The sequence below is a fragment of the Engraulis encrasicolus genome, chromosome 11 (assembly GCF_034702125.1).
Source record: "Engraulis encrasicolus isolate BLACKSEA-1 chromosome 11, IST_EnEncr_1.0, whole genome shotgun sequence".
NCBI lineage: Eukaryota > Metazoa > Chordata > Actinopteri > Clupeiformes > Engraulidae > Engraulis > Engraulis encrasicolus.
Genome location: NC_085867.1, coordinates 14502322 through 14528597, shown reverse-complemented (window position 1 = coordinate 14528597; position 26276 = coordinate 14502322). Strand labels below are relative to the sequence as shown.

General features: G+C 41.9%; 2 protein-coding genes across 2 annotated transcripts in view; one reads left to right on the top strand and one right to left on the bottom strand.

The window, feature by feature from the left end:
* Nucleotides 1-10783, bottom strand: part of polm (polymerase (DNA directed), mu) — a 15624-nt gene extending 4841 nt beyond the window's left edge. Inside the window, exons 1-7 of the mRNA XM_063209974.1 lie at nt 10423-10783; nt 10118-10295; nt 9841-9942; nt 9063-9233; nt 7254-7325; nt 2977-3097; nt 1057-1189 (exon numbers count right to left, since the gene is read on the bottom strand). Coding sequence (XP_063066044.1) covers nt 1057-1189; nt 2977-3097; nt 7254-7325; nt 9063-9233; nt 9841-9942; nt 10118-10295; nt 10423-10610 — 965 coding nt within the window. The 5' untranslated portion in view covers nt 10611-10783. The remainder of the gene's footprint in view (nt 1-1056; nt 1190-2976; nt 3098-7253; nt 7326-9062; nt 9234-9840; nt 9943-10117; nt 10296-10422) is intronic.
* Nucleotides 10784-11203: 420 nt separating this feature from the next.
* On the top strand, nt 11204-26165 carry gnsb (glucosamine (N-acetyl)-6-sulfatase (Sanfilippo disease IIID), b). Its single transcript, XM_063209971.1, has 13 exons — nt 11204-11526; nt 11963-12022; nt 12380-12583; nt 12889-12954; nt 15158-15256; nt 17709-17876; nt 20232-20314; nt 21289-21407; nt 22406-22509; nt 23288-23389; nt 23892-24002; nt 24255-24362; nt 25136-26165. The coding sequence occupies exons 1-13, from the start codon at nt 11347-11349 to the stop codon at nt 25292-25294; spliced, it is 1563 nt and encodes a 520-aa protein (XP_063066041.1). The 5' UTR covers nt 11204-11346; the 3' UTR covers nt 25295-26165.
* Nucleotides 26166-26276: the final 111 nt, after the last annotated feature.

The following is a 26276-nucleotide window of genomic DNA, read 5'->3' as shown; positions in this document are numbered from 1 at the left end:
TCATTTCTCCTCTATTCTTTCAACTTTGTGTATGTCTGTATGCCTGAAGAAGGTCATTGTGGTGTTCAGTTGGCGTAACACAAGCATACATTCACTTCCATAGAGGCCTGGTAAGGACGTGAACCCCTGGCCTTTGTACTGTTGGAGACAGCCAGATTACTGCAACTCAAACAAAGCATATCGCAGGAACATACATACATTGAAACAACACCCTATACAGTACACTTTACGTGTGAGGGCAAGACTTCAACCACTGTGTGTGTGTGTGTGTGTGTGTGTGTGTGTGTGTGTGTGTGTGTGTGTGTGTGTGTGTGTGTGTGTGTGTGTGTGTGTGTGTGTGTGTGTGTGTGTGTTTAAATCCTGTTTTTCCTGTCTATGTATGGTTGCTAAGTGTGTTTGAACAGATAGGAGAAGGCTTTAAGAATACTTGTATGCACTGTATGGTGCAAGTGTGTAGGAAGAGGCTGGAGTTGAGGGTGAGGGTAGGCTGGGCCCACCCTGAGAGGCTGCAGCAAAATGTCTAACCAAGCTGGCCATCTCATCCATTACATTACATTACATTACATTACATTAAACTTAGATAACGCTTTTATCCAAAGCGACTTACAGTTATTTTAAGTACAGGGTATTGGTTACAGTCCCTGGACCAGTGTAAGGGTAGGTGCCTTGCTCAATGGCACCTCAGCGATGGAGTAAGATAGGGAGTGGAAGGGTGGGATTCGAACCAGCCACCCTCTGATCTGAGTTCAGCATTTCCACCGGCGGAGATGTGCTGAAGGTCAGACCCTCTGGCTCTGTCACTGGCCTTCACTGGTAGTGAGGTCAGGGGGTAAGAACAGTGTGATTGCAGCTGCAAACGGTAGCACACAAAAAAGAGGCCCAACCCTTTGAGAATTCCCAAGATACAGGCTGCTTTTCAAGACAGGAATCTCGGAAGAGCTTTGTAGCCTAGCATTTTACCTAGTCAGTGTGTGCGTGCATGTGTGTGTATGTGTGTGTAAAACAAATGAGTGCAGGTGTGCAAATAGTGTCCTCTCTTCCTGTGGCATCACTGACCTCCTGAATCCTCCAGTCAGGGTGATCTGGGCTCCTGGTAGGATCTCCTGCACCGCCCTCTCCACAATCTGGCCAATGGCATCCGCCTCCACACGACTGACACGCTGGCTCAGGTCCTCATGGTGCATCAGCCCTGAAAACAGGTGTGCAGGTGGCGTGGGAGAGAGAGAGAGAGAGAGAGAGAGAGAGAGAGCGAGAGCACGAACGAGAGAGTGAGAGAACGAACGAGGCAACAGACACATTTAGGGCATCCTCAACGGACTAGAACGAGCAGCTGTGACCCATTAAACTATACCTTTACCCAGGGTTTCATTTCTTGAAAGCATTTTTTTGTTGCTAGCCAGTTAGCATCTTAGTTTGCAACCAACAAAGTAGCTAATGTTACAACTACGATTGTTTTGAGAAATGTATTCCTTGGTAGCTGCATGCAATGCACATCCAATACACAGTACAATACATACTCTCAATTTCGCAACCAGACAAAAGGGTACATGTGGACGAGAAAATCATTACTTAACACTCAAATTATTGTATTCAGTTGGGTAAATTTCAGTGGTACAAATCATTTCAGTGGTACATCAACTTGTAACAAGGTCAGAGTAGGTACTTCAGATTTTTCTTTGCCATTCTCCATGGACTACTGCAATCCAATAAGTTAGTTAGGGAGAGTGTCTCTCTAGTCCTCTATGCCAAGTCTTCTTCCAACCTGTAGTGCAGTGCTTTTCAACTTCTTTGCAAAGAGGGAAAAATCACTGCATTTTGGGGGGTTACATAAAATAAGACAACAAAAAAATCCTTTGAACTACATTACATTTTTAATCAGTTGCCTAGGCCGCAAGAAACATAATGGATATCATCTGGCTCACGGGCAGCTAGTTGAATAGACCTGCTGTAGGGTGACTGAAGATGAAAACTTCATAGTACTGCTTTCAAACATTTCAATCAGTAGGTGGGTGGTTGACGAAGGGCGTAACGCAAAAAAAAAAAAAAGTTTTTCAAATTCCTGAAAAAAATGATATATGGTATAAAAATTGGAAAAAAAATAGAAAAAAATAAAGCACTTAGTGGTCTGTGGAATTTCACCTTATTTGTGCCATTTTTGGGAAAATGTGTCCTGCATCTACACAGTGCATAGGCATGTCACACCGCAGGAAAATGGAGTCACACCACAGGGAATTCACTGCATTATGGCCATTTTAATCCTTTTGTATACATGACTGACATCTGAGCTCATGCTAACTTGATAATGATATTGTGTTTAATCTTAATATGTGTTTTCATTTATAAAAAAACTTTTTTTCCTTCTATAAGAGCAGTCACACCACAGGACACCATAAAATGAACCTAAGCATTGCGTGACAGAAAGATTGCAATATGAAAACATATTAAGAGGTTAAGAGTCACCTTAAACTTCCACAGCACTCTCCAATAACTGAGGTACTGACTGGTTAGGAGCCAGTCTTTAAGACCCTTGTAGTTGGCCTTGCAGCTGCCCATTCACAAACATTGACATACATGTCACCCCACAGGACGCAATTTGTGTTACGAAATTGAACTTGTAGTTAATATTACTGTCTTGAGTTTTTTTCACATTCACATATCTTAATATAAAGTTAATATTTATGCAATCATGCCAAATGCTTCATACATTATTCAAAATGTTGCTGGTTAATTTATATATATATTATATTCCAGGTTTCATTAATGTTACAGTCACACCGCAGGATATTTGACATATAAACCTTTACATAAATCTTAACAAAAATGTTTCTTCTCATCTAAGACTAATACGAAACATAATGTACCACATCTTCTTTCATTGACATTTGTTTTTTAAAGGAAAAATAACAGTTTGGTAGGTTTTTAACCAATGTTACGAAAAAACAAGGCGTCACGTCTCCCACCCAGGTATGTAGGTACCTGCTTGTTGGGTGTCGTTGAGCCTTTGTTCAGATTTAGCCACATCAGAGGGACTCCTCAGTCCCTCTCTAAACCAGCGGTCAGCCGTCCTCACCCCAACTCCAAATATGCCAGTCAGCGCCTGCAACATGAACACCAAGGCTTATTGAGAATTCAGTACTTAGATTTTTCTCGTCTTTCAGACAAGTTAAAGTTTTATCATTTACCTGACATGTTTTGACAGTGTAGCCTCCGTCTTCATCTGAGTGTTACCAGGGTGACCCTCTGATGAACATGGAAGCTACAACATCACAACAGACATATAGGCATGCAACCAAATTGGCAGTGTTTAAACCCGAACTGCTGAATGCCTAAGCCCTTGTTGGTAGAGTTGCCCTCAGCCTATACAAAACGAAATAGGTCAGCCTCTGATGCACATAAAAGCATGAAACATGATTGCATTTAAACCCTAAGACCCTCATATTGCATTAGAATGTGTTCATTCAGCTGTAACATACCCACATTTTTATTTAAAAAAGCTAAAATCTCAGAGCCTGAAAGCAGCGTATATGTCGCACCAGGTACCAAAGGACAAACAACATATACAAGTCGTCAGGCTAAAATGGGTTAATTGATCCATCATAAAGTATATGGCATGCTGTGCAGCTGGTATTATATACAGTGCCCTCCATAATTATTGGCACCCCTGGTTAAGATGTGTTTTTTAGCCTCCAATTATTTTATTTTTTTTCTAAATAATATGGGACCTTAATGGAAAAAAAGAGAAAAATCCAACCTTCAATACAAGTGCATTTATTCAGTGGGGAAAAAATCCCACATAAAGAAATAATTATTTGACATCAAATAATGCGTGTCACAATTATTAGCACCCCTGGTGTTAATATTTTGTACAACCCCCTTTTGCCAACAAAACAGCACCTAATCTTCTCCTATAATGTTTCACAAGATGGGAAAAGACAGAAAGAGGGATCTTCAGCCATTCCTCTTTGCAGAATCTCTCTAAATCATCCAGAGACCTGGGTCCTCTCCTCTGTACTCTCCTCTTCAGCTCACCCCACAGGTTCTCAATGGGGTTGAGATCAGGGGACTGAGATGGCCATGGGAGGAGCTTGATTTTGTGTCTGGTGAACCATTTCTGTGTAGATTTGGCCATATGTTTAGGGTCCTTGTCTTGCTGAAAGACCCAGTGACGACCCAGCTTCAGCTTTCGGGCAGAGGGCAACAGATTTTGATTTAAAATGTCCTGGTATTTCAAATCATTCATGATGCCATGCACCCTAACAAGGTTCCCAGGGCCTTTGGAAGCAAAACAGCCCCACAGCATCACTGACCCACCCCCATACTTCACAGTGGGTATGAGGTACTTTTCAGCATGCGCATCTTTCGTGGTACGCCAGACCCACTTAGAGTGTTTGTTGCCAAAAAGCTCAATCTTGGTCTCATCTGAACAAAGCACACGGTCCCAGTTGAAGCCCCAATACCGTTTGGCGAACTCCAGACGCTTGCGTTTATGATTGTGAGTGAGGAAAGGTTTTCTCCGTGCATGCCTCCCAAACAGCTTGTTGGCGTGTAGACAGCGCCTGATGGTTGATTTGGAGACTTTGTGACCCCAGGATGCTACCATTTGATGTAATTCTGTAACAGTGAGCTTTGGAGATCTTTTGATTTCTCTTACCATCCTCCTCACTGTGCGTGGTGGCAAAATAAACTTGGGTCCTCGTCCAGGCTTGTTTACCACTGTTCCAGTTGTTTTGAACTTCTTAATTATTCCTCTCACAGTGGATATGGGCAGCTGCAGTTGAGTGGCAATCTTCTTGTAGCCTCTGCCTGACCTGTGAAGGTCGACGCACATCTGCCTCACTTGTATGCTGTGTTCCTTTGTCTTTCCCCTGTTTAAGAGTGGATAAGAGAAATGGCCTCTGTGTCACGTCATATTTATACCCCAGGGAAACAGGAAGTGATGAATTACTAATTAAATGTTCCTACATACTCTGGTAAACTTTGTAAACTACTGTAGAAATGACAGAAATGCTTCAATTATATTTATTTCCTGGGAATTGTTAAGGGTGCCAATAATTGTGGAACAGGTGATTTAATGAATAATAATTATTTTTTAGTCAGGGATTTTTTTATTTTCTTACAATTCATTTGAGTTGAAGGCTACATTTTCCTACAATTTTCAGTGTGACAGTATTCTTCTGCAATAAACACTGAATTTATTTTAAGGCTTTTAACACATCTCAACCAGGGGTGCCAATAATTATGGAGGGCACTGTACAAGCAATGGGACCACTTATCTGACTCATATGTATTAAGTTCATTATGTCTAACTGTTTAACTTAAACACTTAGGGGTTTCTTTTGCCTTAAGACATGTAAAAGTTTTTATCTTTTACCTGACATGTTTCGACGGTGTTACTTCCGTCTTCATCAGAGGGTCACTGAGTCACTCAGATAAAGACGGAAAGTAACACCGTCAAAACATGTCAGGTAAAAGATAAAAACTTTTACATGTCTGAAGGCAAACGAAAACCCTAAGTGTTTAACTTATCTGACTCATTCATTGACTAAAGTTAATTACAAATACTCTGTTATCTGTTGAATAGAAAGCCAAAGGACTTCTCTCCGTGAGTTTATAGAAATTGGCTTTAGCAGATGCAGATAGGCAGCGAATAAATGTTTCAATGTAATTCTGAATTGCAGAGTCTAAATTCTGCCTCAAAAAGGGGAAGTGTACCAAGGGGAAGTGTGCTTTGGCAATAGACACATTGCATTTAGATACTGTATATAAAAATAAGTCATGAGGTATACTGCATGTATATGATGCAACAGATTACAAAGATAAGAGGAACTCTGTCTGAAAATGATAAATGACCCTAAAACCCGCAGTGGTGTTAGAGTAATGCATCACTTTGGCAGACATGCTGTGGGTTAGAGCACTTATCCCCAACCAGGGGTATGTGTATCTCTAGGGGTACGCGAGCACATTTCAGGGGGTATGTGGAAAAATGAACTAATGTGTGGAGCATAGTATTAGTCACATTGGAATATACAGCATGAGTAAGGGGGTAGTCATGGCATGACAAAAGGACTTAGAGGGCACGCAAGACAATTAAGGAAATCACTATTTCACGCTGAAGAAGGGCTCTGCCCAAAACGTTTGTAGGTGAATAAACAGAGAAAAATCTGAAGAGTGCTCTCCTTCTTTTCCTTCATTCATCAATATTTTATGTTTGATTCAGTACCCAGTTATAATCTGTATTTATCAGTAGGCGATAGTGTGAGCGGGCCTCCTCCACTGCATAAGTGGCTCTCAAGACAAAAAAGTTTGGGAAACACTAGGCTAGAGCTGTGAGGGGAAACCATTACAATTCCTCACATTGTGAAAAGAGGATCACCAGCAACGGAGACTTCTCTGGTTATGAAGGCGCCATGTTGAAACATTAGCCGTGCACTTTTCCAAATAAAACTAAACCTTTCTCTGGTGATCCTTGTTTCACTGCTTGGGCGACGTTTATACAGTACATACCCATAGACCTTTCCTTCCGTCTGTGCGTTTCGTTTAAACATTAAACAGGTTTTTCTCTGAAAACGAATCTTCCTACTACTCGGGCAAGGAGATTAGGAAAATGTTTAAAACATTTTAAAAAACCTTTTCCAATAGTGTAAATGAAGATATTTTGGTAAACGTAGGGAAGAAAAAAGTATTTTTTTTAAATCAAAATACCCGGCTATGTATAAACGGTGCCTTGAACAAAGTCCTTTCGTTTGATGCACCAGATTGTGAGGATCAGCAGCGTGGAGGATATACTACGTTTTCTATGTGACAACTCTTACCTCCTCAACCCCACTTCAGCACAAGATCAACCCACACCTTGTTGTTAATCCTGGTGCGAACTTTGGTTGAACAGCCTAGTCAAGGTCAGTCCATGTGCAGTGTGAAAACGTGCAATGGGGTGGATTCCAATATGCAGACTTCTGTCCTCCCTTGCTCACTTGCCTGCTTGTGACCTCAAGATGACGCCACTGACGACAGAAAATGTATTTCAATATGCAAAAGCACAATTCTAATCTCATTTCGTCATTTGCAATCGGGATGGTGAATGAAGAACAGTCCCCCAAAAATTGTTGTGGCTATGCTGACTGACAGCGGGAAAACGTTATTGTTTTCTCCAGGGAGGCGGGCCGTCAGCAAAACGTGAGGCCACAAGCACAAGTGGAGGACGGAAGTCCACATATTGAAATGCACCCAATGTGACCAAATAGTTAAGTGCTCACCTGCATGGCCTGAAACTGCTCAGAGTGTCTAGTGGCCTCCACCTCTTGTGATGAACCATACTCCAGAATCTCCTGCAGCACAGTCAACACACAGAAGATGCCACGGTCAGAGACTCTCATTAGTCCTATTGTCTTGTAAAACAATGCATGAAATCAATGTCATAATTGAAATCTATGAGGTCAATTACTAAAGCAAAACACACCAATCCATTTGACCATTTGCTCAATACTAATTCTGTGTGACAAGAAATACTAGATAGATATTAAGGTTAAATAGACATTTGAAATACAGCTTACTCTCGTATGTGTGTAGGAACTGTCTAGGCTATACCTTAGGAGGCTAGAGAGGCATGGTCTATTTGCAGACAAGGTGACTGTCTCTGACGGAGATCTATACAGTCGAAACAGTGTTCACTGAATAAAATCACTAGCAGCAGTAGCAGCAGCAGCAGTAAATGTCTGTTTTCTTCTTTGGAAAGCCCTGATCTCATCTGGATTACCCAGATGGAGTCATCACGCAGAACACTCATTTGGCATGCGGCTAAAACTTTGCAGTGTCTGTGTAATTTACAGCTACCGGTGTCTGTGTAGAACTCTGTAGGCTGTAAATCAATGGAGTTTCTCCCACCCTCTCTTCCATTCAAATCCATATATTCCAAAAACACGACTGAGAACTTATTCCAGGATCAAAAAATGAGAATAAATTCTCTGACTAAGGCACTGCAAATTAAAATGTCTTTATTATGTTTTATATGTCCTACATGGACATATTAAAAACAAATATTCCCTTATTTGCAGTCAGGATATTGACTGGTGGGAAGGAACCCTCCAAAAAAGTCCCTGTGCACTGATTGACAGTGGGGACGGCTTCTTTTTTTTCCACAGAAGATAGGTGACACCGGGGCCAAAGGCCAGAGGCAGGGCAAAAGAACAGGAGGATCGATTTCCAGCCTATCTGTGCAGGATTTGGAGGATACAGAGAAGAGTGTATAAAGTAAAAGTTGAAGTAAAATACAAATACCTCTCATTAGTTATAGTGGAATAACTGGTGTAGAAACCAAGTGATAGCATGTAATAGTGTTGTACTTACATAATTAATTTACTTTTTTTTGGTCTTTGACTTTTATGACTATTTATGACTTTCATGACTAGTTTTACGATAGGACAGTGAAGGAGTGACAGGAAACGAATGGGAGAGAGAGAGATGTGGGGAAGGATGGGCATAGGACCCGGCCGGAATCAAACCCTCTTTGCTGGCGTAGCAGCTCAATGAATGCCATGAATTTACTTCTACGTAAATAACAACATTGCATCTTCATAGATGACGGGACAGATTGATGTTGGGGACCCCTAGGAGGGCGCTGAGAGCGATAAAGCTGAGAGGGGGCGGTGCTTAGTAGCAATTGGGGGGTGGGGGGTTAAGTTAAGTTTGTTTTATTCTTTTAATACTAATGAGGATGTTGGCAGGCTTATGATGAGGTCAAGGGGACGTTGGGAGGCTTATGATAAGGTCAGGGGGGCAGTTATTCACAATTAAAGGTTGAGAACCACGGTTCTACATTATACATCTCCGCTCCAGAGCAGGCTTGTACGAAATTCCGAATGGAAAGAATTTCAATTCAAAGTAATGCCATAATACGAACACTAGGTGGTGGTGTTCTATGTACTTTCAATGGGTGGTGTAGATGAAATTCAAAGAAATTCAAGGTAATGGCTCCACCTAGTGTTCGTATTATGGCATTGTTTTGAATTGAAATTCTTTCCATTCGGAATTTCGTACAAGCCTGCTCCAGAGTGCTAGTGCCTGACCTTGATGACCCGGAGTGAGTGCTCCCCCAGGCACGGCAGCCCCTGCAGATCCTCCATCCTCCGCACAGCTTTCGGCAGCGTCTTCAAGATGGCCGCCGCCCTGAGAAACGCCACGCTCCTGCCCTCGTGCTCAGCAAAATCAGCGCTCGCTGCCAACAGATCTAGAGGTTCCTGTGTCAAGATAATGATGATGATGACATGGCGATTAATTATTTTGATTGTTTATGTTCACACTTGAGTAGAATGGCAGATGTGGTCAGTCATAGGTATAGACTGTTTGAAGTGACCTGCCTCCCTATTCCCCACCACTACTTGCTTTCAGTCAACGTATAATGTTAAAGGTGCACTGTGTAGGATGGTGACCAGAGTAGGTACTGCTACTATGCTGCTCATTGAAATGGTGCTGCCTACTGCCAAGTTTGTTCTTTTCATGAATCTTTACTATAATTAACTAATATGTACTAGTATGACCAAAGTACAGTATATTTTGCAGCTAATAATGATTATTTTTGGAAATTCAAAATGGCGGATATAGAGAAGATCCACCTTTTGATGTATGAAAAATTAAATTTTCCCAGTCATAATGAATATTTCAAATTTGATGGTGGTGGTAAGTCTAAGTATTCATGAAAAACGTAACATTCGTGAATGGGCAGCATGAATCCTGGAAAGAAGTTGCAAAAAATTTTACACAGTGCACCTACAATGGCATTTTTTCTTAAATATACAGCAGTTCCGTAATACATGGTATCATACAGCAGTCATGCCTATTACTCACCGTCAGGAATATGTTATGATGCTTCAGTGGGGTTCTTCTTTGACAGGCGTACCTCTTTGTAGCAGCTGCTGGGAGAGTTGGGCTCTGATGAGCATGGCTCACCTGCAAAGGCGGATGGATACAAGAAATGGACATCTACAACAACAACAACAACACCATTGCAGTTCCCATCATATAATATTGGAGCTTCTCTTTCTCTCTCTCTCTCTCTCAGACAGACAGACAGACAGACAGACACACACACACTGTCTCTAAAAGCAAGGACACAGAAACCTACCTCTAATTTGTGTCTATCCAGAATATCCACAGGAGTACCTGCAGCCATGCTTTCAGTGTACCAGCTGATGTCCAGCAGGTAAACCTCTTCAGCCGAGGAGCAACCAGCTTGACTCCCAAGCCAGGCCTTGACCTCATCCCCTGAATTATTCTCCGCGACAACATGCGTAATAGCCTCACTGTAGCAGGGCAGAAAATTAATGCAAGCTTCGAATCAAATGCAATGCTTGTCTTAACGTGGAATAGCCATAACTAAAAGGGACCAGCCCTCCAGTCAACTGTACTTGCAGCCCTCACTTTCCTCACCTGTACTTTTCCGCTATCTGGAATCCCTTGTTACGTCCCAGTCGAGATAGAAATGCCCTCCGACTTGCTCCCATTTTTCTCTCAACAAGAAAAATAACAATGCCGGGAAATTTGGTGGGTTGGTTGTTGTTGTCATTCTCGGTAGTAGAATGCGTTGGGACCACTTTCCTTCTCTTCAGAGGAACCATTTGTCAAGTTAGCAAAGTTGTAACAACAACTTATACATCTGTCTATCTTAACAAGGATGCTGAAAATATGTACGTATGGTCAGTTAGGGGATGCCAAGATAGGATAAATGTAGGGGACAGCAGTGACTGAGAAAGTCTGTCTCCCACCGAAAACACTAGCAAAACCCCTCTGCATCCCCTTGTGTGCATGACATTCCTGAACCTGCGCAACTAATATGACGTATGCACACACTAGCCAATAAGAGGACAGGTGCACCAGTCAAAATATGACCGATGTGGAAACAGGAAACGTTATCGTGAAATGATTGCCCGATGTTGTTTGTTGGCTATTGCAGCACATACGCCGCTAGAATAAACATACAAAGTGGAAAATGCCGATTAAATTAATTGGGCATGTACCTTAAATATGAAAAAAAGTACACAATGTAGTAGGCCTAATGTTCGCAAATCACCATTCTCTCTGGCCACGCACTTCCACTTCCATTTTTTTTTTGCTCTATGATTTTTTTTTTCTTGGCTGGCAGATGTCAAGGCATACATTAGGTTAAAGTCCCTCCTGGAAAAAGTCATATGACTTTTGGCTGAAGCGAACCACTTCCTCAAACTCAAATCAGACCTCCTCCGCTGCATGTCTTTCATGTGTTTGCCTCCCCTCCCACCCGATACTTTTCAATGCACAAACACGCCGTTGTGGACAGACAGACCAGCTGTGTGGAGCAGAAGTAGCTCGTAGCTAATGGCAAGTTTGGAGGCCAGTTTAGGACAGAGTGCTCTACATCGGACACTGTGCGCGGCTAGAGTCACCGCGCTCTTTCTCGCCTTTGCTGCATGTTTGCCCAGGTGTACAGAATGTGCGAAGCCAAGCAACATTGTGGTAATAGTGACCGACGACCAGGATGTTCAACTTGGTGGACTGGTAAGTCTTGAAATGTCGCGACCTACGACTATTGCTATACATTCATCGGTCTAATTAGGGCGAAGGACAGTTATGACATGACCTACGCAGTGAATAAAGTGATTCTCTAGTATCCTTTGAAACACCCCATTGACTAATTAACTGCCAATGTCGTTGGCTAACAGTCTCTTACCATGGCTAGCTATACTGTAGCCTATGTTGTGGTGACACCTTAACCTACACATAATCATATGGTCACATGTTAATATGGAAGTGCAACTTAGCAGGAAGAGTCAGAGGAGGAATAGTTCTAGTTAATCTAGATTGAACATTGAGCTGTGGAATGACTTGAAGTTGACTTTTGGGTTGAAATGCACTAGCAATGGTATGGTATCCCATGTTGTATAGTTCTTAATAATTTATTGTTTTCTCTTATGTATTCCCCTTTCACTTTCAGACACCAATGAAAAAGACTAAATCACTAATAGGGGATGCTGGCGTCACCTTTTCTAATGCGGTGAGTACACCTGTTCTCCCAAATTAGTATGTCAAATAATATTAATCAAAACATGCATCTGTCCCTCTGAATATCCTTGCCTAATAATATAAGCAAAACAAAAGCATGGCTTTCTTTTTAAGTTTATGCGGAGTTGCCCCTGTGTCCCCTACCCCTCCATAAATGTGTGTGCATATGTGTCCGTAAATGCTCATTTCCTCTTTCTCTGTCTTTGTCACTGTGTGTCTGTCAATCTCTCTCCCGCTGTCTCTCTTTCTCTCTGTCTGTCTATCTCTCTCTCCCCCTCCCTCACTCTCTCTGTCCGTCTGTCTGTCTGCTGCACCCCCACCCCATGTTCATCACTCGACCCCTATTTAGTTCACAGTAACACCTCTATGCTGTCCGAGTCGGAGTAGCATCCTCACAGGCCGGTACCCCCACAACCATGAGGTCCGCAACAACTCCCTGTCTGGCAACTGCAGCAGTGCTGCGTGGCAGAAGGACTCGGAATCCCTGGCCTTCCCTGTCTTCCTCAGCAAGGGGGGATACCAGACCTTCTTTGGGGGGAAGTACCTCAACCAGGTGTGTGTGTGTCTCTGGTTCCTCATATACCCTCTGCTTTCCAACCCATTGTACAGATGCATTAGTGTGTGTACGTCATGTCTGAAGATTCTCATTCATCCAGGTCATGTTATGCAAAGGGTTTAGCTGTAAGAAACTGGACTTCTTATCTGAGCTTGAACAGTTCGACAGTACACTGACTTGTGTAGTAACGCTTTGTGTTTTATATTCTATCCTGGCCTCTTCTCTTCTCTTCTCTTCTCTTCTCTTCTCTTCTCTTCTCTTCTCTTCTCTTCTCTTCTCTTCTCTTCTCTGTGTATTTTCAGTATGGGAAGAAGGAGGCAGGTGGTGCTGACCATGTGCCGCCTGGTTGGGACCAGTGGAATGCACTGGTGAGGAGCACTCCACTTTTTTCTTGTCTATTTGGAATAACCACTATTCATAACCACACGTAATACATGCAATACATACAAATACTGTAGTCTTTCAAGGTGCGTTTAGGCTGACAGAAAACAAGCAAATTAGCAAATTTGATCAATGTTTAAAGGTGGCACAAAAGGCTAGACATTTTGAATGGCTGTGAATTTGATCAAAACTAGAAAGGAAAATAATTTGGAAGAATATTCCAGTTGCCTTTTCACTTTGCCAGATTTGAAACCCAGAGTGCAAGTTTTTTTGCAGCCTTCCTTTAGCAAGGCTTTATCCCCCATCTGCTATCTATGTTCAACCACTCATGCAGCCATTCTTAAGCCATGCATTTGGGTCTTAATTGTCCTTGGGAAGCATTCTTCCAAATACCTTTACCTTCTTGGTTTTTAGCAAAACTGCCTCAAAACACATTTTGTACTAATTTAGCTAAAAATGCCCTTTCACTGCCATTCAAATGTCAAGCCTATTGTGCCACCCCTTAGCATTGATTGGATTTGCTAGAAATTTGCAAGAAAGTTATGGTAGTGCAAAGGAAAAATACTGCAAGAGCAGAGCAGGTATTATCAAAGTATTCATTTTCAAGGAGCGTATGATGCACCCTACCATGCAGGTGCCCGTTCCTGCACCTAATCTCAAACTGGCTGATGTGTTCATGCCAAAAATCTGAGCGCCTAGGAAAGTGGGTTTGTAATGTGAACCAACTTTCTCTGGGAACCGTGACAACAACATAGACGTCAGCAGGTTCATCCGGATAACACAGAGCAATATGTGGTAAAGACAGCAGTCCTGTAAACGTGGGTGGTTTGCAGGTAAGCACTTTGGTTCAGAACGCAACTCGTATGGCAACGGGCACCAGCACCATTCTAGTCAGTCTGAAACCAGCACCAGAGGTCATGCATGTTCTCACTGTATTTTCAGCCTCTTAATGTGTGTGCACGTGTGCGTGTGCATGTGTGTGTCCATTTCCTCAACTCACAAATCCATTTCTTTCTATCTGTTATGCATTGCATCATCAGTCCATTTTCATTGTATTGCATCAGTTGTCTTGTGGACAACAGTGGAGCACACACACACACACACACACACACACACACACACACACACACACACACACACACACACACACACACACACACACACACACACACACACACACACACACACACACCACATTTTGACTGTGTGCTCCTGCTACACTTCCTGTTTATAATAGTCTATACTTCATGCAAACTGTGATCATCAACATTTTGCAAGTCCCGGACAGATTTTTCTTTTAGAACATGGTTAGCATTCTCCTAGAGTTCCACCAGCAGAATTATAAGAATTCTTTTAGTTTACTGGTTCCACCATGTTGTCAGAGGTTTGTCTGTCTGTTGTGTGTGTGTGTGGTAATGTGTGAACTGCATCTAATCTTGAGCCCATATCACCTTGCAAGTTTAACTTTTCATTGCTCCGTTTCCTTTTGAATGTAGACTTCTAAGAATGTGCCTTTTTTGTCCGGCCTGTGCCAACTGTTTTCAAAGCAGCACGCATACATTTTGCCTTCATATCTAAGTTCAGTGACTGTGTGCACACAGTATTATCCATTTTTTTAAGGTTTGCTTGAACAGCTTTCGCTTAAGTTGAACAGTACTACATTTAACATGCTTATCTTTGTATGATTTGTTGATCTATATCAATATGTAGCAAAGTCAAGATCATATTGCTCCATACTGTGTCTCATGTTGAGAACATTTAAAAACTTGCATTGCTGTTAGATTTGTTTTACGCCAGCAATTTACAATGTCAGCAATTTGTGATGGTGTTGACATTGATTGTTAGTCAGGCTAAGTGTCATACCTGTCCTGTTTCCCCCAGAACTTTATGGTTAAATTGGCCACCTTGACAGCAGACATCTCCCACCTTGACTAGGTCCCCCTAAAAGATTTAAGTTTTGTATTGCTTATGCAATTTCTAAATTTGTTTTTGCAAAAGTATTATATACTTATATATGCTATATGCTATATTTTTTATTCTGCTAACACAGGCTAATCACCTTTCCCATCATTATGATGGAGACATGTCTCTGATAGAAGCTAAACACCCCATCCACTTTGACTAACCCATGTTCTTCTGCAGGGAAACACTGGAATGACTTTCCAAATAGTTCTCTATGTATTTTTGCAGGTGGGGAACTCTGTGTACTACAACTACTCGCTGTCGAACAACGGCAAAGAGGAGCCACATGGAGATGACTACAACAAGGACTACCTCACAGATCTCATCGTGAGTCTCCCTCTAGTCCAGGGGTTTTCAAAGTGTGAACCGGAGATCACTGGTGGTCTGTGAAAGACCTCTGATGGTTCACGATAGGATTTCTACAAATGTAGTCGGCTAGCGTTTTCAAGACAAGCTAGCCTAGCCTTTATTTGTCAAATGGCAAGTCAGTCATATCTAAACTTGTCATTTCACTACAATGAGTCAGGTCTGTGATTTATATACATAGTATGTAAATAAGCACTCTGTATCTGAATATGCTGTGTCTAAAATAAAGCTTGAGTTAACTCATCAATTCACTAGACAGTTGGTCCCTGACATTTTTGGGTCAGTGGCCTGAAAATGTTAAACAAACGGTGTGATGGCCTTTAATGTCAGAACCAGAACAGATCTCATTGTGGGCGTTGCTGAATGCCTTTAGTCTAGTCCTTGTATGTGATTCACCAACAGCTCCTCAGCTTTTGATCAGATTATATGGCATGTTGCATTGCAGTGTTGAACTTTCCTCATAGCATATCCGTCACATGCTTTCCGACCAGCGTCTACTGACTGTCCGCCTGTAATGTAAATGCAGACATGTATACATTACCACAGTGCTTGCTGAAACTGTCATGTTAGAGAAAAATTGGGAAAAAAAGTTGCAGATGGACAACTACTTATTATTTTGAAATTGAAGTGGTTTCTCTTACTATTTGTAGGTTTTTACTAAACATTGTGTTGTGTAAACTGTTAATTTTAGTCAGTTTGAATGTGCTCAGGCAGCCAATTGAAAGAAACACCTCGGCAGGCTAGAAATTAGATCACCAGTACACCTGCTCCTGTAGCTTTTGTTTATTGGCTCAGGTAACAACGATTTAATACGACACATCAAGGGTGTGATTATGAAAATGTCCTCATCTATACAGCCATTGTTCTGAATCATTGGAAAATTTAGGTTTTCAAAGAATGTTGTCAGTCTAGGCAGTGTAACCACTAATGTGTAACTCTAGGATCGTCCGGAGCTACTCTCACTAGGCTTGAAGTTGTGCATGACTTTAGGGCCATACTGTACATTGAGGTTTTCGAAGAAATGTTGTCTGTCCGGGAAATGTACCCAGTGTGTAAATGAAGCCCGTCCCTCTCCAAATTCACAGAGTCAGGAACTGTTTTCACTAGACTAGACTAAATTACACATGACTTTATGGCCATGAAATAGTTCCTCCCCCACCCCCCACCCTTCCCCATTGTTAAATGACAAAGACAGCGCTAGTCATTATGTTCTTCTTATATCATGTGGACTCCCTGTGCCCCAGACCTCGCTTCCTATGATGTGTCATGGTAAATCGGCGTGCGTCTTCATGTGCTTGCTCAAGGCTGAGGAGAGTGTGCCTCTCATGTGACGAGGCATGTGGTGTCCTGCCTGCCCGCCCAAACAAGCTACTCAGTCAGCAGGAACTTGGAGCTCGTATAGTGTGGCTGGCCTATGGCTCCACCCAGTGCTTTGCAGTCTGTATGCTGTGTTTGTATGTTTACATGAGGCGTTTAATTCAGAATTTAACTAAATTAAATTCTGAATATAAACTCCATTCCGCTTTGAAAACATCATGTTAACACTTCACAATTTGGAATTAAAGGAGAGTGCAATGCAAACTCTACATAACTATTTAATTCTGAGTTATTAATTAGGAATTAAAAACATCACGTAAACATGTCCAGTGTGGAAGAAAAAGGAATAGTGGTAGACTAAGACTAGAGTAGAGTTGCTTTATTAATCCCAAAAGTGAAATGAAGGCATCAAGCAGTCCAGACTGTCCAGTATTGTCTGCTGTCAATTTGATCACCGTTTGTTTCTGAACATTGACCTTTTGAGGGCAAGTGGATGGAACCTTCTCTTTAACCCTTTGAGGAGTACCATCTCAAATATGTGATTAGAATTTTGCCAAAATTTTGAGTTCTCATTATGATGTCATAAGGACTTTGCTAGATTTTAACACATACCTCTATGGGAGCTGTAGAGTGTTACAGTAAAATTCTAGAAGAACTGTGGAAAAGTCCTTACTCCTAAAAAAGACAACAATACTGTAGCTCACATACCAGCAGTCTTTGCTGCATGTCCCTGTAGCCAAGAACAAGGCACTGACGACTGATATGAAACCTGTTTTTCCAACAATTGTGAAAGCTTGCACAAAGGTTCTGTCCCCTGACAAAATGACTGTTTTTTTTCTTTTTTGCTGGTTTTACTTTTAACATTACATTACTTAACATTTTGCTGATGCTTTCATTCTAAGTGACCTAGAACAAGTTACACGCAATCTCGATTAAAAGGTCCCTGGCATAAAATAACTTTATATTTCAAAGCAAAATGTCTGCACACTTGGATCATTCTCAGAAATGTCTAAGCTTTTCGTGAAAAAGACCTTCTCCACGCACACATTGGATCCAAAGTGATTTCTGAAAGCGGTTTTGTGTGTTTGTTGTGCAGTTAAATAGGTCGCTGCATTTCCTGGAGGACAGGAGTCCCCAGCACCCCTTCTTCATCATGCTGGCCCCCCCGGCCCCCCACTCCCCCTGGACACCGGCCCCCCAGTACCAGAAGGAATTCGGGGACGTGAAGGCACCACGTGACGGGAGCTTCAATAAGGCTGGCAAAGTAAGACGGATGACCCTTCAACGACACAATTACACTAGAGCAATCGGAGATAGAAACCTGATTGTGTGCGTGTTTGTGTGTGGGTTTTTTATAACTCTGTGTGTTTGGCAGCCCCTGCAGAGGACAACATGCATTTACACCCCCCCCACCCCCGCCACACACAGACAGACAGACAGACAGACAGACAGACAGACAGACAGACAGACAGACAGACAGACAGACAGACAGACAGCAATTACACACGATTACATCACATTTAGCAGACACATCTATCCAAAGCGAATTACAATAAAAGGCATCAACACACCAACATAAAATTGTGTGAAGAAATACACGGTACACGGGCATTGCTCATGAAGGTTTTAGAGCAGGGTTAGTTTTTATCATGAGGTGAAGGCAGCTCTCTTGGAACAGAAGATTCTTCACACTCTTGTTGAGAGGTATGACCCTACTCATGTAGCAGCTGGTAGCTTTGTTCACCATTGGGGCACAATAGGCTCATTCTTGATGCTGCATTCTGCTGCAATCTGTGCATGTGCACTGTGACAGCATGAAGCTGGTTAGAAATTGTGTCCATATAGCTCTGTTTATGGGAATGACCTCTGCTGTACATTCATGTCACATTGCGACTTCGAACATCGCTGCCATAATGCAGTAACTCGTACTTTGCTGCACTGGCATGGGACCTCCTGCATGTCGTCAGTAATCTGCCCCAATTGGCACTAATCTATCTGATGTGAATTGCCTGTGCAGACTATGGCCCAATTCGAAACGAGAGGCAGTGACTCGATGACTCTCCTCCTACATAAACATGTCACTGATCAGATAGGTGAAGTTAGCTGATGAGGCAGCCGTTACGAACGGCACTAACGAGTGCGCCGCCTTGCGCATTTGATGTTACGGCGATTCTATGGCGGGAGTTACGTTCATCACGTTAGCGCTTAGCTTACGCACGCTATTTGAACGGTGAAGGATCGTCAGACGGCGGAATCGTAAAATAGGCTATAAATAGATCTAGCGACAGCATATTTAGATACTACAATGTTGATTTATCCATTCGATTTTCAATATCTACATACATAAGTGTCAGAATAAAGAGTATGATAAGGTAGTAGCTTGGGTAGTAGCCATGTTTGTTTTTCAGGTTTCCGGTTGAGAGGGAGGTGGCGCACAGCATGTTGGGTACCAAGGCAGCGAAGTCAGCATCTGATGTATCCTCGAAATATCCTCGTTACGCCCACAAATGCAGTCAACTGCCGAGAGAGGAAATAAAGCAATTTTTCGTTTCGATCCACACTTCATGACTCGATGTCCAGTTAGCTCACTGGAAGGACAGCTGCCTTCCCTGTTTCGAATTGGGCCTATATGCGTGTGGCAATGAACTCTTTGCTTCAAACAGGAAGTGGCGATAAATCTGCTTCTAGGATGCAAATGTGCCTAATGACACTGAGAATAGGAAATCAAGCACATCCACAACTAAGTGGTGCTCAGTGGGCAGATGTAGGGATGGTGATTTGAATCATCATTAACAAGGAGTCTTTAATCTCATAATTGATCCCCTCAATGCTTCACAAAGCACCACAATACTGCTGTTACATGACAGAAGTAAAAGCTAAGAACTAACTGTATAGCAACTGTAGAACGCTTAAGCACAGTCATTTCTCTGAATATGATTGTAAAGGGGAAATCACAAACAAGAAAAGAAAACTATATTGTGACGGTGAAATTTCTCATTCGTCCAAGTCGTTTAGCTGTAAGCAACCAGACTTGCCTTTTTGAATTTGATTCAAAAGAAATGTAGTTGCTTACACCTAAACTACTTGACTTGGATAAAAAGTCCCCAAAAAAGTTAAAAGGTTCCCTGGTAAAGTTAGTGTGATGATCCCTCATCACCGATGGAACACTTTAAAGCCACCTCCATGCTGGCACGGAACAGGAAAATACTGGAAATGTCACTTCCATTAAAGACGGTTGTTCTGAGGGTCCTTCATCAACAGGAGGGATAATCCCATAAAGTGTTGATTTCTTATCTTAATGTGTTGATCCCCTTTCAAAGTAGGAATTTAATCATGTCATTGGTTTTCAACATGCAGTGATATTGCTGTAGCATGACAAACTAATCTCTTCAAGGAGCCAAAGGAGATCATTTTTATGTTAACGATGATCCGGATAATTAGTGAAGCCTTTTCTGAAACTCGATTACTTCCTTATCAGACTGACCTGAACTCCTACATACAGTGGCCAATATATAGTCAGATGATACCACCTTTATCTTGCTTTTTACACACACACACACACACACATCCAACAGAGTCTTACTCACTCGTTTCTCTCCCTTTTATTCTTATTTTCCAGGACAAGCACTGGCTCTTGCGACAGCCTGTGAGCCCGATGCCAGAGAGCTCAGTGAACTATTTAGATGATGCTTACCGCAAAAGGTAAAAATGACTCTGATTCAGAACCTCTGACAAAAGACATCCGTGTTACTCACTTGTTGTACAATGTCATTTTTAAAAAATTAAACAACGTGTCTTTACAATAGCAGCATGTTGAATGTATTGTGCGCCTTTGAGTTGACCATTCTGGTGTGTGTAATGTGCTCTTTAGAGCAAAATGTCTTTGTGCAGTGCATTATTCATTACCGCTAAAGCTATCCCTCAGATTCAGCACCTCTGACAAAAATGACATGTCTGGTGCTCACTTGCGGTACAATAATACCCATTTCATTTAACAAACTCTATTGTGCTGTAGATTTAATGTGGTGCACGCTGCATGCCATTGAGTTCATCATGGAATACAATGCACTCAGATTTCAGAGACACTTTCTACAGGAGAAAAGGACTTTGACTCTTTGTAGTTTGTCTATGGAAATTCTCATTCATACAGGTCATGTTCATTATCTCCAACCGTATCTCTATCATTTCGTGAAGTTTTCACGAAAAAAAATGGGGAAATAACTACAAACTACGTGGTGCATTCACGTTATTGCCCGTTTTTCGTGGTTGGGCAACGCTTCCGCTGTCTATTCCTTTGATTTGCCCGACTGCTGCCTAGCGACTCGTGGTCGATTTACGATTTGTGCCTCGTGGTTGATTTACAGTTGGTTGTGTTTCCGATATCTGCGACTCGTGATCGATTTACGATTTGAGCCTCCTGGTTGATTATCCAAGTGGTTTAGCTGTAAGCCACTGGGCTTCTTCATTGTGCTCTCTGTAGATTTCTTTTTTTTTATAATCTTCAGATTTCTATTCCATGTAATGCAGCTCCTATTCTATTGGTTATAATGCACTCTTCTCTGTGTAATGCCTTTTCATAAACTATTAGAAATACTCTGCTCAGTTTCTTCTATTTGAAGTCTCTATCAGTGATCTATTCTGTCATTTAGCATGTGTGTTCTGTGTTGTGTCTGTAGGTGGCAGACGCTGCTGTCTGTAGATGACATGGTGGCGGCCCTGCTGAAGAAGCTGGATGAGGTGCAGGAGCTCAACAACACATACATCTTCTTCCTCTCAGACAACGGGTACCACACAGGTCTGTGGCCATTTTGGAAGACACACACACACAGACACACAGACACACAGACACACAGACACACAGACACACAGACACACAGACACACACACACACACACACACACACACACACACACACACACACACACACACACACACACACACACTGGCACCTGCCAACCAGCCAAATGCTGGTAAAAACTTGGCTGTGGCTAGTAACAATTACAGTGGCACTAGCCAATTTGGCAGGTAGCTTATTCAATGGTATGACATATCAGAATAGCATATATTCTGCATTTTACGCCTTTGTTTCTATTTAAGTTCAAGAAAATGCCCAGTTACTCAGTTTATTTAGTTTGATTTATTTCCATGTAGAAAGCTATGCACCTCCTCTTCTGAGGCTAGATGAACAGTGTCATGATAAAGAAAAAAAATGGCTAGTAGAATAGCTGGAAGGCTAGTGATTAAGGAAAACCATTAGCCACATGGCAGGCAAGCGACAAAGTTAGTGTCAAGCCGTGACACAGACACACACAAACACACAGACACACAGACACACAGACACAAGAGGATTTCATGAATCTGTCTGTGTAAGAAAGATCTCTTGTAAGGATAGCATTTCCAGCATGTTGTTGTTGTTTTTGGTGGGTTCTTTCCATGCAACAGCTGCCCTGCACAAGAAAATTAAATAAATTCTTAATATTTCAATTTAACATATGCTCAGTAAGTTAAAGTAAATGAGGTGCGGCATAATGTTCAGTATGCTAATAATACACTTAAATAGTCTGTGTGCGTCTACATGTCTAAATATTACCACTTGGAAAATGTTGTCATTATTAAAAGCCAAATAAATCTCTTTTCATTTAAACGTATTACCCCGTTTCTACGTTTTGACTATGAGGAAGACTCATGTGCGTCAAAATGTCAAACTTGTCAAACCCCCCCCCTGGAGCTGTTCGATGAGAAGTCAGCCCAGCCTTTCTTTAACCTATTTTCTATTTCGTTTCAATGCCACAGGTCAGTTCTCTCTGCCCATAGACAAGAGGCAGCTGTATGAGTTTGATATCCGCATTCCCCTCATGGTCCGCGGCCCAGGCATCAAGGCCAACTACTCTCTCCCCGTAAGTAAACTAGGGCTCATATCATAAGTTGATTATGGTAATAATAACGACGGCATTTGTATAGTACAATTTATGCAAGACACAGCTGAAAGTACTTTGACAACTAGTAAATAGTAACCCATTGCTGATTTTAGTGCTGATTGTGAATGCAGCAAACACTTGGAATGTTTACTGATAGTGTACGTGAACAACTACCTTTGGTTGTCACAAATCAGTTTTATCACTTTATCGCCACCGTTGCAGTTATATCGCAGAGTTGTTGAATTTGATACAGCTACTGTTGTTCATCCATATGTAGTAATGGGTACTGTATTCTGTGAAGGGCTTTTATGACTGCAGCTCATGAGACCTCCAATTTCCTGATGGAGCAGTAAAGTGTATTGCATTTTTAAGTGTGTTACGCCTCTGCACCAAAGATTCATTTTTTGTTGCTGTTGCAAAGGGACCTCTCCATGGGTCTCGCACTCATCATTGATCACAGCAACTGAGATGTGCTCAACATGTCAACAATGTAAAAGCGTACAAACGTAAAAGCATGATTCCAAACATCCATCACCATTTGATGTTTGTGTTTGAATAATCTGGAAACACATTTCTCGTATTTGCTGTCTATAAATCAGAACGAATTATGTGCATGCATACATTACCTTGTGTTTTTTAATTTGGTTTTAGTATACAATCCTGAAACTGAGGCTCATCGTTTCGACAAGTTTACCATGAAATCAATAGAGACTTCATGACAGCACATGCATTATGTTTGTGTTTGTGTTTGCTCCAGACCCCTGTGCTCAATATTGATCTGGCCCCCACCTTCCTGGACATAGCGGGATTCAATCTCAGTCAATTCAACATGGACGGACAGTCTTTCCTACCACAGATGGTGCGTGTGTGCGTGTGTGTGAGAGGAAGCGATTCTGCTGTGTGAAACAAAGTGATGTGTAATTATTCTTTTTCGGCTTGCATTTAATTTCAGTCCCAACATCCATTCCTCCCTGGATTTTCTGGCCTTATACAAAACCAACTGCTTTAGTTCTGTCTTTTATTAATTCTATATCATATATTTCCATATAACATATATTTACGGGCATCGCTTGTACACTCATACACATCATTTATACATCTTGTGGGTAAATATATGCTTTTGCATATACTTTGTGCTAAGATGATGTTAAAAGCACACTTTTGCACTTGCATTTGCATTTGATTTAAAAAGCAGTTGCACATTTAGCCTCACAAGAACACGTAGCATTCAGTACACCTGACTGTAAAGCACTTTGTGACTGTTGTGGACTGTTTGTGTCTGTGAAAGGCGGTACACAAATAAACATTACATTACACCTACCTGTTGTCCTAAGTAACTCCTTTGTGTCTGTCCTTTGCAGGCCCCGTCCTTGCGGAATGGAACTGCCCGAGCCTTCTTCCTCGTGGAGCACACAGGGGAGGGACACAACTCTGAGGACCCTGCCTGTCCAAAGCTGGGGCCTGGTCTGGCCGTAAGTACTCACAACTATTTTCAAATGTAGTTCCAGGGCTTTTTTGCATATATTTAGATCTGACAAACAGGAAATGAGTGGGGGAGAGAGATGGGGTAGGGTTGGGAAATGTATTCAGGTGTGTAAGTGCTAACTTCTGTGTTGATTGATTTGGTGTGCTTATGTGTGCGCATATGCGTGTGTGTGTGTGTGTGTCTGTGTGTGTGTGTGTGTGTGTGTGTGTGCGCATATGCGTGTGTGTGTGTGTTTCAGAATTGCTTTCCTGACTGCATATGTGAGGATGCCTTCAACAACACGTACGCCTGTGTGAGAACTATAGCCGATTGCAACCTTCAGTACTGCGAGTTTGCAGACAGTGAGGTCAGTCATGCCTTCTAGACTTTGTACCTGCATGTCTGTGTGTACATGTACAGTAGGTAGCGGTCATGTGACCTTAATTTACGAGGATACAGCATGTCTACATGATGTAAGCATACTGATCAATGCTAATGATCACCTTTGTCTTTTGTCTTTCCGGCAATGAGCTTATATATTCTGTGTCGCTGTGTCTGTATTGTCTGTTGGTGTTGCTTTTGTGGTGCTGCAACCACCCCGTCTCCAAAACAAATTTCTCCCTGGTGGAGACTAATAAAGAATCCCAACCTAACATAAATGTTCAGTATAGGTAAACGAAAATCTATATATAAATCAAGCTATCCAAAAGACACTGACATTATTGTTTTTGTTAACTTCATAAATCCTTAGGATTTTACTGTACAGAATACTTTTTTTATTGTAATAGCAAAACCGATTTGCCCAAATCAATCATCGTTGTCTCACTAGCCCTCTCAAACTGTTGTATTTTTAGTTGTACATTTGTACATGACTTCTGGTATCATCCAGTGGATTAATCTTGACGCCTCAGACCCCCTTTCCTATACTGCTGTCTTGAAAAGCACTGTCTAAATCAGACACAATTTACATTCCATGAGGTGCTCTTGTTGTAATGGAAGCTGCTGTGTAGTCCTAAGTAGGGTTGTACAACCTGACTACTGCAGTCTTGAGAAGCGTTCTCTAAACCTGATCTAATTGAAATACTGTGACATATTCTTGTTGTAACGGAAGCCCCTTGTCTGCTGCTGTCTTGTATATAGTCCTTTGTAGAGGTGTACAACCTGACGTCGGACCCTCACCAGCTGGAGAACATCTTGAAGAAAGTGGACCCTGCCCTGCTCCAGACCATGAACCAGCGCCTCATAAAGCTCCAGTCCTGTGTGGGCCAAGAGTGCCGGGACGCCAGCAACAAACGATAGTTAAGATCTCACCCATCAATGGAACCCGATAACAAAGAGTCCCTCCCTGCCACCACCTGGGCCCGTACTGAAGATGCACCTATAGCCATTCAGAAGACCAAACTGAAGGCGCGTCGAAACCCCAAAGGGAGTTTTTAGATTGGACTGTTTCACCTTGGAACAGTTTCTATCGTCACAGTACTATGGTGGCATTTTCGTTAGTGTTTTGTTTGCAACCAAACATTTTTTAAAAAGAGGGGTTTTTTTTTGTTTAAATCTGGTTCTTGCAGGTTTTACTTTCCGAATAACCACTGCCCTGTCAATGTCCTTGCAGTGGGACAAGAGGGAACAACAGTGTGATGTAGTATACAGTTGCTTTTGTCGCCGTAGCACTTTCATTTGGAGTATGAGAGATGAGAGTAGTGTGATGAAGTGAAGCCTTGATGGTGTTGGTCCTGCTGTATTTCTTTTGAAGGGAATGTCTGTGTTTTATTTACCATGCAGTCATCTGTCCTTGTGAGCCCGTCTGTTGCCATATCTTTCCATTTTACTTCTTTTTACACTTCAGTTTTGAGGTCAGGTGTAGACGACGTGCACTCCAATTGCATATTCCATAGGAACCTGAAGTCTGCTGCCTGGTGTGGTATGAGCCAAAGTCCCGTTTATTCTGTCTGTTTTGTTTGTGTTTGGAATGTATGTGATTTTTAAGTGTATGTGCTGTAGGAGATTTAAGGGATATTTTTTAACATTATGCTGATCCTTTTATTAAAATAATGACTGTGATTATGTGCCTTACCCTTTGCACTGAACTAGTATGGTTGCCTTTATATGACGGAAATGTATAAAGGAATTGTGGAAAGAAATCAATAAAAATGATCATCAGTATAAATTATTTAAGTGTGTTATTGTATTGAATACACTACCAAGTGTAGTCTCCAATGACAACATCCATAGTTTAGTTTGCAAAATGGCCAATATAATCCCGGATTTAATGCCACTACAG

Bases quoted from the DNA above. Each gene is read 5' to 3' on its own strand.
- gnsb (XM_063209971.1), top strand. From the start codon at position 11,347: ATGGCAAGTTTGGAGGCCAGTTTAGGACAGAGTGCTCTACATCGGACA. The intron at 11,527-11,962 runs GTAAGTCTTGAA...TTTCACTTTCAG, and splicing joins ATGTTCAACTTGGTGGACTG to ACACCAATGAAAAAGACTAA. The intron at 20,315-21,288 runs GTAAAAATGACT...TTGTGTCTGTAG, and splicing joins GATGATGCTTACCGCAAAAG to GTGGCAGACGCTGCTGTCTG.